This window comes from Papaver somniferum, chromosome 7, assembly GCF_003573695.1.
Source record: "Papaver somniferum cultivar HN1 chromosome 7, ASM357369v1, whole genome shotgun sequence".
NCBI lineage: Eukaryota > Viridiplantae > Streptophyta > Magnoliopsida > Ranunculales > Papaveraceae > Papaver > Papaver somniferum.
In genome coordinates, this window is record NC_039364.1 from 18,863,284 (window position 1) to 18,879,285 (window position 16,002).

The following is a 16,002-nucleotide window of genomic DNA, read 5'->3' on the forward strand; positions in this document are numbered from 1 at the left end:
CAAAGTAACGGTTTATATGACAGTCTCCGTTAGTCTACGACCCTAACGCATCAAACACATGTTTCCATTCACATGGAACATTTCTGCAAAATATCTCTAAAATCTTTCCATGAAATGCCAACTGAGTTCTTTTCTAGCCCATTCACATGGAACATTTCTGCATTGTGCCATCTCTTTCTCCCTTTTTTTATTAAAGTATATTCGCAGCAAATAGCTACTGCTAAAATTCAACGGACTGTACAATTCATATCTTTTCGTACATATGCACAAAACAACCAAAAACTTGAATCATTCACATTCCGGAGTATTTGACTTTAATTCAGTAGTGCCAGATGAATATACAATAATAATTAGAAAAAATGTTTCACGTGGGTGGAACTGGAACCACTAAATTTCCTCGGTATCAAAATTTCCATAGCAAATTCTCTCCGGTCATCAAACTCCCCTATATAAATCCCTCCATTTCCTCTATCTCACTTCACAACTTGCAAAGAAAATAAAAACAAGTATCAGTACTTGCTCCAAGGCTGTGCTTGTTCTCATTCTTCTTCCTCTTAGGCATCCAACAAAACCCATTCGTTCTCTTGCAAACCAATAACCTTCTTTCACCTGAAAACCACCTCTCTTTTTCTATCTCGAAATGGGTAGTCTTAACACTGAAGATGTTCTTGAAAACAGTTCAGCTTTCGGTGTAACAAATCCATTAGACCCAGAAGAATTCAGGAGACAAGGTCATATGATAATCGACTTCTTAGCTGATTATTATAGAGATGTCGAAAAGTATCCAGTTCGAAGTCAAGTAGAACCTGGTTATCTACGTAAACGATTACCTGAAACAGCTCCCTACAATCCAGAATCAATCGAAACAATTCTTCAAGATGTGACAACTGAGATTATCCCAGGATTAACACATTGGCAAAGTCCTAATTACTATGCTTATTTTCCTTCGAGTGGTTCCGTTGCTGGATTCCTCGGTGAAATGCTTAGTACTGGTTTTAATGTTGTTGGTTTTAACTGGATGTCTTCACCTGCTGCTACAGAACTCGAAAGTGTTGTTATGGATTGGTTCGGGAAAATGCTTAACCTTCCAGAATCATTCTTGTTCTCTGGTAGTGGTGGTGGAGTTTTGCAGGGAACTAGTTGTGAAGCAATCTTATGTACATTAACAGCTGCAAGGGACAGAAAGTTAAACAAAATTGGTCGTGAACATATCGGAAGGTTAGTTGTTTATGGATCTGATCAAACGCACTGTGCACTACAAAAAGCTGCTCAGGTCGCAGGAATTAACCCAAAGAACTTCCGTGCTATTAAAACGTTTAAAGAAAACTCATTCGGATTATCAGCTGCTACCCTAAGAGAAGTAATTCTTGAAGACATTGAAGCCGGGTTGATCCCTCTTTTTGTATGTCCCACGGTTGGAACTACATCATCTACTGCAGTGGATCCTATCAGTCCTATCTGTGAAGTGGCAAAGGAATACGAAATGTGGGTTCACGTAGACGCAGCTTACGCTGGAAGTGCATGTATCTGCCCTGAGTTTAGACACTTCATCGATGGAGTTGAGGAAGCTGATTCATTCAGTCTCAATGCACATAAATGGTTTTTCACAACTTTGGATTGTTGCTGCCTCTGGGTTAAAGATCCAAGTGCCCTTGTTAAAGCTCTTTCCACAAATCCTGAATACTTGAGAAACAAAGCTACGGAGTCAAGACAAGTTGTTGACTACAAAGACTGGCAAATCGCACTCAGTCGCCGATTCCGATCCTTGAAACTTTGGATGGTCTTACGTAGCTATGGTGTAACTAATTTGAGAAATTTCTTAAGGAGTCATGTTAAAATGGCTAAGACATTCGAGGGTCTTATTTGTATGGATGGGAGATTCGAAATTACTGTGCCTAGGACTTTTGCCATGGTTTGCTTTCGACTTTTACCGCCAAAAACCATAAAGGTATACGACAATGGGGTTCACCAGAATGGAAACGGGGTCGTTCCACTACGTGATGAAAATGAAAATTTAGTGCTTGCTAATAAGCTTAATCAGGTTTATTTGGAGACAGTCAATGCAACGGGAAGTGTTTACATGACTCATGCCGTTGTTGGCGGTGTCTACATGATTCGGTTTGCAGTTGGTTCAACCCTAACAGAGGAACGCCATGTTATTTATGCATGGAAGATTTTGCAAGAGCATGCAGATCTGATTCTTGGTAAGTTCAGTGAAGCAGATTTTTCAAGTTAGTAATATTCACATATTTTGTGATATCAGATCAGATGCATTTGATGATGAATGGTGGGCAGTTGAGATTTAATAAAATCATTCCGGGTCATCCATAATGCTGGAATAAAGATGAAAAAACAAAAAACAGAATAAAATGAATCAAAGAAGAGGGAGAGTAATCTTGATTTGGTTCCATTTTTATTTTAGTTTTTTAGTTCATTGTTATTTTTTTAGTTCATTGTTATTATTTGTCTAGTTTGAATTTTGTAAAAACTTAAAAGAAATTCAAATTACTCCCACATACACCATTGATCTTCCAAATTGTTTGTTTAATATAATAGTTTTCATATCCTAGTTTTTGTTTCTTTCTTGATAATTAGGAAATTTTAATGAAAAATATACCAATTTTTTGATACAACTTTGCTAAGAAAAACACAATTTAGGCAAATAATGTCGGATGGAGGGAATTTATTACAACGAATCGTTTGAGACTTGAATTTCACATAAATTTTGGTACTTTTCCCATATAGTTTAACAAAAAGCAGAGATCTGCTAAAAGTATATACTCTCCGATTGCATTATTAGTATTTAATTTTCCCCATCTTACAGGTAATCCCCACTCCACCACTGATCTTGGTCATCAAATCATTTTGGACTGTAGGTGAAAACATGTAACACGCGCATTTTGCAACTTGCATCCGCTACATCCATGCATGCATTAAATGGAGTTGATCGACAAGGTAGGTCTTTGTTGTGCCAGACGAATATACAGTTGTAGCTGTTCGACGAAGAAAGTCCAGCTTGGGTCGGTTATTTAACATCACATGCCTCATCCAGAGTAATATTCAGTTAGATGATAATAAAGGGGCCCAACCTAGCATACTGAAGAAAGTGCTTGGTCTATATCTCTGCCGCGAGTAGTGTGCAACAGTCCATAACTAACAAAAATAAATAAATAAGGGCCAATTACAGAATCCTCGTCAAATTAGAGTATACCCACAATAGTTGGGATATACCAAATGAGACAAAATAAAGTCATTTTGAAGTAAAACACAAAACCTTTGAACCACATATTTACAAAAATGGCTAATCTATTCTTAATTAATTAACACTAGTAAAAGTGATTAGGTTAATTAATTTGGTTAGATAACTAGTTGATTAAAAATTGAAATTAGATTTTATTTTATATTGAACTCACGGATTATGTGGGTAGATTTTTGAGTTTTTTTTTTCTTTCTTGAGAATTCTATTTGTAAAGGAAATGAAACTGCACTAACCAAACTGCTGAGTGATTCTGTACTCAAAATTACGAAAGAAATCAACACTTTCAGTTCTGAAAGTATGAAAAGTCGGCAAGGTCGACAAAAAAAATACCTTGCCGACTATATGATTTTTGACATACAGAGAAAGGTGTTAAAAATGCATGATTAGTTAGCATGATAATAATTTCATATCCTGCCGACTATACCATAGTCGACAAGGTGTAAGGATGAATGCCATGACGATCCTAATTTCAGAGATAAAAAGTCATCACGGTATTCAACCTAGGAAGCTGCCGACTAGTATTAGTCGGCAAGGTAGACAAAAAATTACGCTGCCGATTAGTATTAGTCAGCAAGGTCGACAAAAAATATCCTGCCGACTTTTAGTAAAAATGTTGAATCATAAGGGATATGAGATTGGGTACAAAATCATACCCTATTTCAAAACCCGTATGCATTTTTATTTTATTTTCATTTTGATTTTTTTTTGATTTATCATGTAGAGTTTTAAAGAAATCTTGAAAATTATTTTGATAGGTTTTAGGTTTCAGTCGGCAGGGTTCAAATTTGGCTGAAAATAGTAAGGATAATTTGGTTTTTTAGCATCCTTTAGACACCCCTTAACACACTACTTTGGATGAGTTTAAAATTGGTATACCCCAATTAATCTAGGTATACCCCGATTTGTCCAGGTACAGAATGATCATTTTTTTTTTTTGTAGTTCGTTCACAAAATAATCATAATTTATATTTCGTTTAGAAAATGCTCACACTTCCATCCGATTTAACACTTTTATATAAATCGGTGTTAACTTTTCCGGCAATACCCTTCCCAAAAATAGCCTCCTCATTTAACTAATTGGTTGGTGTGGTGGTGATGAAGCGGTGGTGGTGATAGAAGCTTAAGAATCTTCGTTAAACCACAGAGGGAAAACAATGAACTCTTTAGGTGAATGTGGTGTAACGATTCTGAATGCATGCGATATAACGATATGTATATGGCAGCACCACCACCTAAAAATAGGAAGGATATATAAATAATTTAATTAACATATTTAACTGCGAGCCATTACTTAACTCTCTACCGAAATATGATAATTTTGTTAATAGTTTGTAACTTTGTAAATCGGGTCTTAATAGCATGATTGTTCTGCAATTTTTCAATCAATAATTTCTTCAAGTAAATTGTCCGCAAATATTAGAACCATCTCGGTTGAGTGGCACCCCACCTGACCTCCTATGTTGGACTCCAAGCACCAAGGGAGGGTTTCTCTGATGCTGTCCTCTTTCGAGCCGGCATATATACAAAGTTATATATGGGTTATATGGTTTTGATTTTGTGGGGTCTAATATATAGTGTTCGGCTTGCCAAAATCTTGGCCTGGCTTTTTGTCGTTGCATAGTAGACCTCGAAATATCGCCACTTCTATTGAAAATTTGGACTTGAGATAGGTAAAATTTGAGCCCATTTGGATCTCATTTTCTTTTTCTATATTTGTTGGCTACCGGCTGCACCACCCATTCCCACCAATCCACCATTGTTATGTCGTGGTCGTTGAGCATAGGTTATTCCCTTCGTACCATTTTAATTAATAGTCTGTAATTTAATCACATAACTTTTCATTTATTCTGGTTATTTTTATTTTTCTTGCAAATCCTCAAACCTAATTGTGTGAAATAATAATTTCATAAGGTGACCCAGTTATAAGCAACTAGTGACAGCTGGCCGCTGCATTTGGCTTATAAATGGCGGCAGTTTACATATGTATTTGGCCTCCAACGTACGCAATGACTGGTGGGATTGCTTAGCTGCCATGGAATGCAATTATTGTTTATTTTGGGCAATTGATCAATTACTACTTCCATTTTAACTTTTTTATCAAAAGTAAATAAAATCCAGTTAAGTACAGGCTTGTCCAAGAGAATTGATCAACAAGCAGGTACACTTGAATTATGCTTGGTTTGTAATTGCGGACGTCGACATTCAGTCTACGGTTGTAGCTACTCGACCAAGAAAGTCTGGCTTGGGTCCCGGAATTTATCATCACATGTCTTGTACGGTTCTCTACAATTTAGTGTGGATGAATAAAATGCATTGCACCTAACCATTTTCGAAGTTGAAATTCTAGCTTTCCTGCTTGGCCATTCTGACACAAACCTCTGAAGCATATGACTATTGGCAGGGGCAGAGCCAGCCGATTGTAAGGGTGTGCAGTTGCACCTCCTGCCCAGCTGGCGCCAAAACTTATTTTAGATCCAGACAAGAAATTTATTTCCACATATACTTATTTTGTTTTTTTGCACCCTTAAAATTTTCGGAAAATGGGTCATTTGTAAATATTTTTAAATCACGGTTCAAATGGACTAGTAAAAAAATAGTTTGGGTGAAATGGCCAAAAAAAAGAATAGTAAAGATGAAACTGGTTTCATCATAGCTTAAATTTAAAAAATAGAAAGGATGAAACTGGATACATCTTGTGTAAATTAAAAATAAGAAAAAATATTTGAAAATGGGCACGATGAAACTGGTTACATCTTGCCTATTTTTACATTTTTGTCCATTTAAACAATATCAAAACCTAACTGTCCATGTCACCACGAATTGTTGATTTTGGTCTTTTTAACCAATTTTGTGTAAATTTTTTTGTTCCACCCAATAACAAAATTTGCACCCATCTCACAATTCCTGACTCCGTCCCTGATTATGATACCCGATGAATCAAGCACAAATATACAGCTACTTCGGTGGCCAAGTTCGACACTCGTCAGAATTACCACGATGAATCGGTGGTACTGTGTGGCAATATTTAAAAAATAATTTTTTCTAAACACATGCATTCAAGCGAAAATTTCAGATTTTTCGCCTGATATATGTTTCTGGAACTTTTTCACGTGAAGTAGTTTTAAAAATGCAACTTGAAAATCGGCTGTGAAAGCAATGAAGTGGCAAATAGTGGGCTTACACAATTAACAACCACACTTAACAGTACAATTTCTTTCTGAGACTCTTTCAGGTGGGTTAATCATTTTATTATATCTGGACTAGTCTTGAAACCTTATTCAACATTCCTAGGTTCACCCCTATCAACATGTCATATGATCAACACTCCTTTACCAATGACAACACCAGTGGCGAAGCCAGAAAAAGAAATCCAGGGGTTAAAATATATTTGTAAGAGTGTAGGGACTTCTAGTGAGCTAAATACAATATAAATGGTGGACTAAATACAAAAAATGTGATAAAATCAAGGGTTTTAAAAAAGATTTTAGGAATTTAGGGGGCTAGAGCCAGGGCTAGTCAACCCTTGGCTCCGCCCCTGTTTATTTCTCAACATTCCAACAATTTATTCACATGTCACTCTGACTCCTCTTTGATCTCTTATTCTTGTCGGATATCCCAGTAGTTAGCGGCAGCTGGAATTCGACTGACTTCTTCCATAATATAAACATGTACCTTGGTGAAGATTTATGTTTCTAGATGTGGAAACTCTGTTTGTGGAAATGGAAGGGGTGTTGAGACTATTAGTCCCACATTGTTCGGGCAATCTAAGATCCTGCGGTTTATAATCTCTTAGGGCCTCTCCAGTCATAGCCAATTGGTTTTGAGTTGGATGCCCGTATTCTAATATGGTATCAGAGCAGGCTATTTGCGACGAGTCATTGACCGTGCCTTTACTCCGCGTCACCCGATTTACTGTCCACGTGTTAGACCCAACGAGGCTACACGTGAGGGGGCGTGTTGAGATTATTAGTCCCACTTTGTTTGGGTAATCTAAGATCCTGCGGTTTCGAGTCATTGACCGCGCCTTTACTCCGCGTCATCCGATTTATTGTCCACGTGTTAGATCCAATGTGGCTACACGTGAGGGGGGTGTTGAGATTATTAGTCCCATATTGTTAGGGAAATCTAAGATCCTGCGGTTTATAATCCTTAGGGATTCTCCACTCATTCTCAATTGGTTTTGAGTTGGATGCCCGTAGTCTAACAAGGGGAACTTGGCAGAAGAGATTGGTAGAACGAGCGTTTGTGTGAAAGTGAAAGACTTTTTCATTTGGGGATCTTGTTGGGTTCGAGTTTCTTTTTCGTTTTTAGGCTTTTTTCCATGGGTTGTCTAATTGTTATACTTGGGTTTTCGCAGATGTCCATTCGTGAACTACATATTTTTTGCTGTGTAATTTTTTAATTTTTGAACTATGTTTGAGGGCATATAAGAAAATTTCAATCCTGAATAAAGACAAAAACGAGTCGGAAATAGTAAATCCATTAGCCCCTTAACCAAATGTTTTTGGTAATGGAAAATTTACCCTTTCTGTATTAATGTTAATAATAATGAATATATTAGTGATAAAGATAATTAAGTTATAAAAGTTTGTGTTGATGATAATTTTTGGGAAAGAAAAGAAAAAGTTAGGGTTTTTGGAGGAGGAGAAGAATAAGTGGAAGTGAGGAAAAACTTGTATATTTATGAGCCAAATCTAGAAGATGAATACAACGATGAGAAACCTAATGCTAACAAACACAAATATACTTTCAGATTATGTTTAATTTCATTTATGTAGGTTCAAATCATCAAGAAATTGATTTTTTTCAACCAAGTTCGGTGAACTGGAGATAGGTTCGTCTTAAAATTATTAGCGAACCTAACTTGTATACTACAGAAGATGAACAGTTCGGCTTACTCGAAATACAATAGTTATTGGCCGAATTTATAGTTTGTAACTTCCGTCCTAGTTTCCAGTTAAATGTTCGGCTAATAAGAAAATTGCATTACAAGTCGAACCTTTTCCTGAGAGTTAGGTTCGGTTTTTAATCTAAATCGTATCAGCCGAACCATATATTTTTTCCAGGTACATGAAATATTCAAAAAATCATATCAGCCGAACATGTTACTGATTTTCCATAAAATACTTAAACTCATGCACATTTAGGGGTTAGGATTTTTAATACATATGTTTTCTATTGTGCAACCTTTTCACAGGATGAATCAAACAAAAAGAGTGGAAATTACTAAAAGTGTTAAGATAGCGAAGTCTAATGATGGAGAATACCAAGGTCCAAATTAAACTCATTAAAATCAAGGAGATTTTATCTTCAACTTCAAGAGAATGAAAAGGAAAACACAACGCAAAAAGAATGAGATCATTCCAACATTGGACGAAAAAATAATGGCCAAAACAAGATCAAAAGACTTAAATCTGCAGAGGGAAGGTTCGGCTGATAACTCAACACGATCTAGCCGAACTTAGAGCCTGCAATCAATATGTTCGTCTAGAAAGTAATCTAATCGATTCAACCGAACCTGACAACCACCTGGGTTAAATTTCACTTCTCAGGTTCGGCCGGGAAAGGTTGGCAAGGTATTGGCCGAACCTGACATTGTTCTGCGACATATTTGGATACCAAATCGACTTTTATATCAAGAAAATACGATCCAGGAAGGATTATAAAGCCTACCTTGAGAGCTTTATATAAGAAGACATCCAAAGCCCTAAGAAGAGATCTTTCAATCTTTATCATCTCTCTACACCACATTCTATCATTGATATTATCTTCCACATCATAAAGAAGACATCCAAAGTTTAAAACGACAAACATCAATTTTGAGAAGAAAAATCAAGTTAGAGGTTCGATCTATAAAAAAAATAAAGAACTAGATGAACCATTTATTACAACTTCGTCTTATAAACAAATTATCGAATCAGCCGATAGAACCTTGACAAATGGTGTCAGGTTCAGTTGATAATTGATATGAACTTATAAGCCGAACTGTTCATAAGCACTTTCAGGGTGAAAAACAATGAAGAATTTGGTTGATAATTCGTCTCAATTATCAGCCGAACATCAATCTGTGATCGTTAAAAACCAACTTTTTCTCGAATTAAACCTATTCTGTCAATCATAAACAACAAAATAAAAGATGGGTTTATACTTTTTAATCCTCATTTCAGGTGTTGGTTCTTCAGTCGATTGAATTTCTGGTTTAATTTTAGTTTCCGCACCTTTAATTAATGGATTAGAAGAGGTTTCAGAACGCCTACTTCCTACTATTTGCATTGTGCGAGTCATTATATAGTTAAATTTAATCAATGATCAAATTTTTACCAATCGACAACTAATTGTGGAGATGAAAAAAAGAATTGTCGGACAGTTCGCGAGGGTTAGGCGGAAAGAAGAAGAAGAGATGTATAGGATATAAAATGATTTAGATTTTAGAATTTAAGTTTTTTATATTAAAGTAAGAATGGATTAGTAACTTAATAGTTTAAGGGTATATAAGTAATTGCATTACCATTTAGACACCCCTTATGAAGTCACCCCTAATGGAAAAACAATTATTGTATGCTCAAAATTTTTCATGTATGCCTTAAACAGGGTTATAATTTTTACATTAGCTTTGGGCTTCTTAATTTTGTGAGAAGCATTTCTTGGGAGTTTGTTCTTGTACTTATCCATTCATTCATTAGTACGAAACTATTACTTACCAAGCAAAAAAAATAATTTCAACTGACTTCATTTTTGATGCGTCTTTGTTGCCTATAAAATCAGCATAACATTACGACCATTTTGTATTTTCCAAGATTTTCATCTCCTTCTCTCTCACACACAACTGCATAAGTTAATTAATATATGCTAATGGCTGTTTATCCATTGCCACGGACTAGACCTTGATATCTATCTAAATTTTCCGAATCTTTTAGATATGGAATTATGAAAAGGAATGATCATGAACATTATCCGCTCACATCAGATTCCTCCATTTTTCATCATCTACAGACTGCAGTAGAAGTGGTAACAAGAATCCCTATGGTTGCTATGTAGAGTAAGATCAGTTATTATGGTTGGAATTGTATTTTTCTCATGTTATTAATAAAAATGACCTCAGTGTTAGAATACAAGCATCCAACTCAAAATCAATTGGCAATGAGTGGAGAGGCCCATAGGATTATAAATCGCAGGATCTTAATTGCACAAATAATATGGGATTAATAGTCTCAACACGTCCCCTCACGTGTAGTCTCGTTGGGTCTAATACGTGGACAATTAAATCGGGTGACGTGGAGTAAAGGCGCGGTCAAATGACTCGTCGCAAATATCCTGCTCTGATATCATGTTAGAATACAAGCATCCAACTCAAAACCAATTGGCAATGAGTGGAGAGGCCCATAAAATTATAAATCGCATGATCTTAATTTCCCAGACAATATGGGACTAATAGTCTCAACACTCAGAGATATTCTTTCAAACCTCATGAGTCATGAGCACCATGGAACTGAAGTTCAGCGCGTAGAAGGTAGGTAAAAATTCCCGTGCCAACCATGAATATAATGGGCGTCTCTTTTTTTTTTTACCAAGGGAAGAACTTGTATTAAACATGAGTACCAGATACATCACAATCTATATAGGGAATTAACAAAGGAGGTGGATGAAACCACCAATCCCCACATAGATTATGTTTATAAGTTGCCTTCACAGTTGCATCTCCAGCTTTATTACCAGACCTATACACAAAGCTACAAGACCAACCAGGATTAATATTACATATGTTTACACATTTTCGCAACAGGGGCATGCTCTGCCAGTGACAAAGAGAAGATAGTTGTTGAAGAAAAGAGCAAATTCCCAGATTATCAGATTCAAAAATCACTCGAGACCAACCCTTTGAATCTGCCAGTTGCATAGCCTCCAACATTGCCCAAGCTTCAGCCTGCTGAGCATTACTAGCTCTTCTCAAGGCTCCCCTTCCCATGACATATGCCCCTGCAGAGTTCCGAATTATAATTCCAATACCAGCTAACAAAGAAGTAGAATGATAAGAAGCATCTATATTAATTTTTATGTACTGCAAAGGAGGAGGTTCCCATTTATGATGTAAAAGCTCATTATGAACATTAGGATGACTGAAGTTAGCAGGAGTGTTTCCTAGATGATGCTGGAGAATGTATGAAGTGACCTGATGGACTACAGAGTTATGGTTGGGAGTGGTATTGTTAAAAACAACACTACATCGAATCTTCCATATGAAATACATGATGCACATAGCTAAGTGAACAATCTCAGGGGACTTCTGGATGTTGATGATGGAGTCTTTGAGTTGCCAAGTCTGAATCCAGGATAAGAGGGAAGAGTGCTGCAAAATAAAGTGAAACTGATGAGGTAAAAAATACTGCCATATTTCCCTAGTGAAAGGGCAATGAAGAAAAATATGGTCCAGATCTTCTATTTGATAGTGGTTGCAAAGAACACAGTGTAAATCAACATTATGCACATGGGTGAAAATTCTTGCTTTGACTGGCACGGCATTGTGAATAGCTCTCAACAGGAAAAGCTGAAACTTGTAAGGCACTTTCAACTTCCAAAAAGATAACCAAAAATGTTGAGATAAACCCATGGAGTTATCTGTTAGGATATCCTTATCACACAACATCCTATAAGTTGAGGCCGTAGTAAAAATACCAGTGGTTGTAAAGGGACAGATTAATTTATCCTCTTGATCTAGCTGAATGGGAATGGTTAAAATGGAGTTCACCTGATCAGCTGTAAAAAGGAGGCGAAGAAGCGACACATTCCACTGTTCGGTATCAGTATCTATAAGATCAGAAACCAACTGGTAGTTAGACGTATTAAAGTCACCCCAGTCCTGTAAAGAAGAATTCAGAGAAGGAATCCAGTTAGAAGTCCAAATGTTGATATGAGCTCCATTACCAACTTGCCATTTAGCATTTTTCAACACAATCTCAAGCCCAATAGAGATACTTTGCCAAATCCAACTTGAACTTAAGTTAACCGGTGGAGGGAAGAAACGCAGGTCATGATGAGGAAAATGTTTACCTTTCAATAGCTTCGCCCATAAAGCATCTTGGTTATGTAACAATTTCCAAGCTAGTTTCGCAAGAAAAGCTAAGTTATAGTTGCACAGATTTTTAAGTCCTAAACCACCTAGCCTTTTAGGTAAACATACCTTCTTCCAAGAAATGTACTTTTGAGAATGTGGCTTAACATAACTGTTCCACCAATAGCTTCTCTGAATTTTTTCCATTTGATGAAGAGATGTTTCAGGAAGTTTGAAAACCTGCATTTGATACAGACCCATAGAGCTTAGAACAGAATTAACCTGGGTAGTTCTTCCTGCTTGATTCACAATTTTGCTCTGCCAGCCCTGCAATCTGTTAGTCATGTTATCAATAATACCCTGACAGTTCTTATGTCTGGATCTATGCAGCAGAAGAGGTATACCCAAGTATTTTTCTCCAAGGCCCATAACTTTCATACCAAGAATACCAGTAATATTAGACCTATGAGCATTAGAAGTGTGCTTGCCAAAAAATAAGGTTGATTTCTGCATATTTATCACCTGACCTGAAGCTTGTCCAAATATATGAAGCAAGTGTTGAAGTTGCTGCATTTGTGTAGAATCAGCTTCAAAAAATAACAAAAAATCATCCGCGAAGAACAGATGATTAATTACAGAGCAGTGCTGATTAATTCTAATCCCTGAAAGACAACTAGGGTCCACATTAAGCTACAGGAGTCTAGAAAAAGCTTCCATAACAAAAAGAAATAAAAAAGGAGACAACGGGTCTCCTTGACGAATACCCCGAGTCGGAGAAAAAGTTGAAGAAGGACTGCCATTGATAAGAATGGAAATATTTGAAGTAGAAATACACTGCTCTATTAAACTAATCCAATCATTATGAAAACCCAGTTGCCGAAAGATAGATAGCAGAAAAGATCATTCCACCCTATCGAAAGCCTTTGACATGTCTAATTTCAAACCAACCAAAGCCTTCTTAACCTTTTTACGTTTCATACCAAACAAAATCTCATGAGAAATAATAATATTGTCATGGATATGTCTTCCTGCAACAAAGGCAGTTTGAGTAGGGGAGATGATATCAGGAAGAAGGGGTTTAAGGCGGTTGGCTAAAATTTTAGAGATAATTTTATAGCTAACATTGCACAGACTTATGGGTCTGAAATCAGCAGGAGTTTTTGGGTTTGAGATTTTGGGGATTAAGTATGATTGATGGCCTTGAGCATATGTTTATGAGTGAAAAAATATTGAACCATGGAGATTACCTCAGTGCCAACAACATCCCAACAGTGTTGATAAAATCCAGCTTGAAACCCATCGTTACCCGGAGAATCCCAAGGTTTGATTTGAAAAACCACATCCTTTATTTCTTGAGCCTGAGGCACCTGGATAAGACTGGTATTCTGTATTTCTGAAACACAAGGTTGAAAAAGCTGTAAAATGTCGTTATTAATCTGAGGCTTAGAAGAAGTAGCAATATTCTTAAAATGGTTAGTAAATATAGCTTCAATATCACCTCTGCTATCAAACCAAATGCCCAAGGGACCCTGGATAGAATTGATAGTTGATCTTCTCTTATTGTAATTGACTATGGAATGAAAATAAGAAGTGTTTCTATCTGCTTCAAGAAATTTATCACCTGCTTTTTGCATTAAGAACTCCTTTTGAATCGAAAGCCATTGCTGCAAGGAAGAGCTTAGATGCTTAACTTTGGGATGAGAAGAAGGCAAGTCGCAGTCATAGCAAAATTGTAGCTGCTTATGAATATTTTGAAGGTTATTCTCGATGTTGCCAAAAGAAAATCTTTTCCATATCTGGAGCTGAGTTCTGGTTAGTTTTAATTTACTGGAAAACTGAAACGAAGGAGACCCCGAAAAACGATGCTTCCAGCTACGTGCAATAGTATCAGAACATGAATCCATTTTAAACCAACACTTGTAGAGTTTAAAAGGAGAATGCTTTGTAGCAGAAGGAACTGTATGTAGCAGAATCGGGTAGTGATCCGAAGCAACAGGTACTAAATGTTGAAGATGTGCATTTGTGTAGTGGTTGATCCAGCGATTATTCACTAAAGCTCTATCTAGACGAGCAGAGACATGATCATCTCCACTACGATGATTTGACCAAGTTTTGTCAGCTCCTGAGTAACCTAAGTCAATGAGACCTAGATGGTGAACAAAATTTCTAACATGTCTAGCATGATGAGGATGAGTGACACTAGAGCTATGAGTTTCAGAGTCATGCATGGTGAAGTTTAAATCACCAATAAGAACCCAAGGAAGATCAACAAACAAATGCATATTAATAAGATATTGCCACTGGTTAGCATTTTGTGTATCATCATGAGCACCATACATGAAGGTTATCAAGAAATGCATATTATTATCATGAGTGTGGACAATAACATGGATAGTTTTTGAGGTTGTATGCATGATTTCCATATCAATTCCATTTTTCCAGCCAAGAGAGATACCTCCAGAGAGATCCAAAGCGGGATGAAACCAGTAATGAGGATAATTAGTTCTAGAAAGATAAAACCTCATATTATTAGACTGAGCTTTGGTTTCACACAAGAAAAAAATATCAGGGTCATTGTTGGTCAAACAGAAATGAAGATAATCCCGGGTATGAGGGTTTCCTATACCTTGACAGTTCCAGGAAAGAATTTTCATGACAGCAATAATAGAGAGAATGAAAAAAAGACTGCAAGAAAACAATAAAAGAAATAACAAAGCAAAATTGGAGAAAGAAAGATAAGTTTTGACAATCACCTGTTGCCATGCATTAGTGTGATTCTGTGCATTATAAGCAGAGGCTGCAGCAATGTCCCAAACATTATCTAGGGCTGAAGCAGTGGGATCATCATCAACAGAAACAGTATCATCCGCTTGAGAATTAACCACCTTGTCCTCCAAATCAGCATCAGAAATAAGCGGCTCAGAATTTATAACCAAAGTAGGTGTACGACGATATCTTTTCTTAACACCACTAGTACTAGCACCATCACTAGTCATAGGAAAAGAAGGTTTCAAAGGAGAAGAGGGTCGATCTTGATTGTGATAAGAAGAGGAAGCACCAGAACCTGAATCAGTGGCCGAGAAGATTGAAAGACGCATACCATCAAAGGGTCTAGGCTGTTGTTCCATAGGTTGCCGTAGTCTATCCCGTCTCTGAGACCCATGTTGTAGAAAGAGTTGTGCCTCTTGCGCAGGATTCCTTTGAGGAGGTAAAATGGGCTCTACGAAACCAAAACCTCGAACAATTTCTTCCATCTCATGCCGGTTATGATTCATATTTGGACAGTCAATCTCTCCATGATTGGGAACTTTACAATCAGGACAAAGACGATATGGCTGTTTCTCATATAAAAATCAATCCACCTAGTTACACCAGCAGCATTAGCAGTAGTTATACCAGTAATAATGGGAGTGTTAAAATTTATGAGAACAAGAGCTCTATACTTAGAGGATGTAGGAGGATTGACACCATCTGGTGCTATAACTCTAACTTCCCCAACAATATTACCAAACATTCGAAGAATATCAACATAGGTGAATTCAGGTAAAAGATATTTATACTCTAACCAGAAAGGAGATACTGTAAAATCCAGTAAAGGATAATCCATAGTGGGATTCCAATCCTTTAAAACAATCAAATGACCATCAAAGTTCCAAGCTCCACCAAATAAAATTGCATCTTTATCTTCTGAAAT

The 16,002-nt window shown here is 36.7% G+C and overlaps 1 protein-coding gene across 1 annotated transcript; it reads left to right on the top strand.

The window, feature by feature from the left end:
- The first annotated feature begins 497 nt into the window (after positions 1 to 497).
- Positions 498 to 2,370, top strand: LOC113300565 (tyrosine/DOPA decarboxylase 2). Its single transcript, XM_026549768.1, has one exon. It carries the CDS (start codon positions 641 to 643, stop codon positions 2,234 to 2,236), a length of 1,596 nt encoding a protein of 531 aa, XP_026405553.1. The 5' UTR covers positions 498 to 640; the 3' UTR covers positions 2,237 to 2,370.
- The last annotated feature ends 13,632 nt before the right edge of the window (positions 2,371 to 16,002 follow it).

Coding starts and splice junctions, on each gene's coding strand:
- LOC113300565 (XM_026549768.1), top strand. CDS start 641: ATGGGTAGTCTTAACACTGAAGATGTTCTTGAAAACAGTTCAGCTTTC.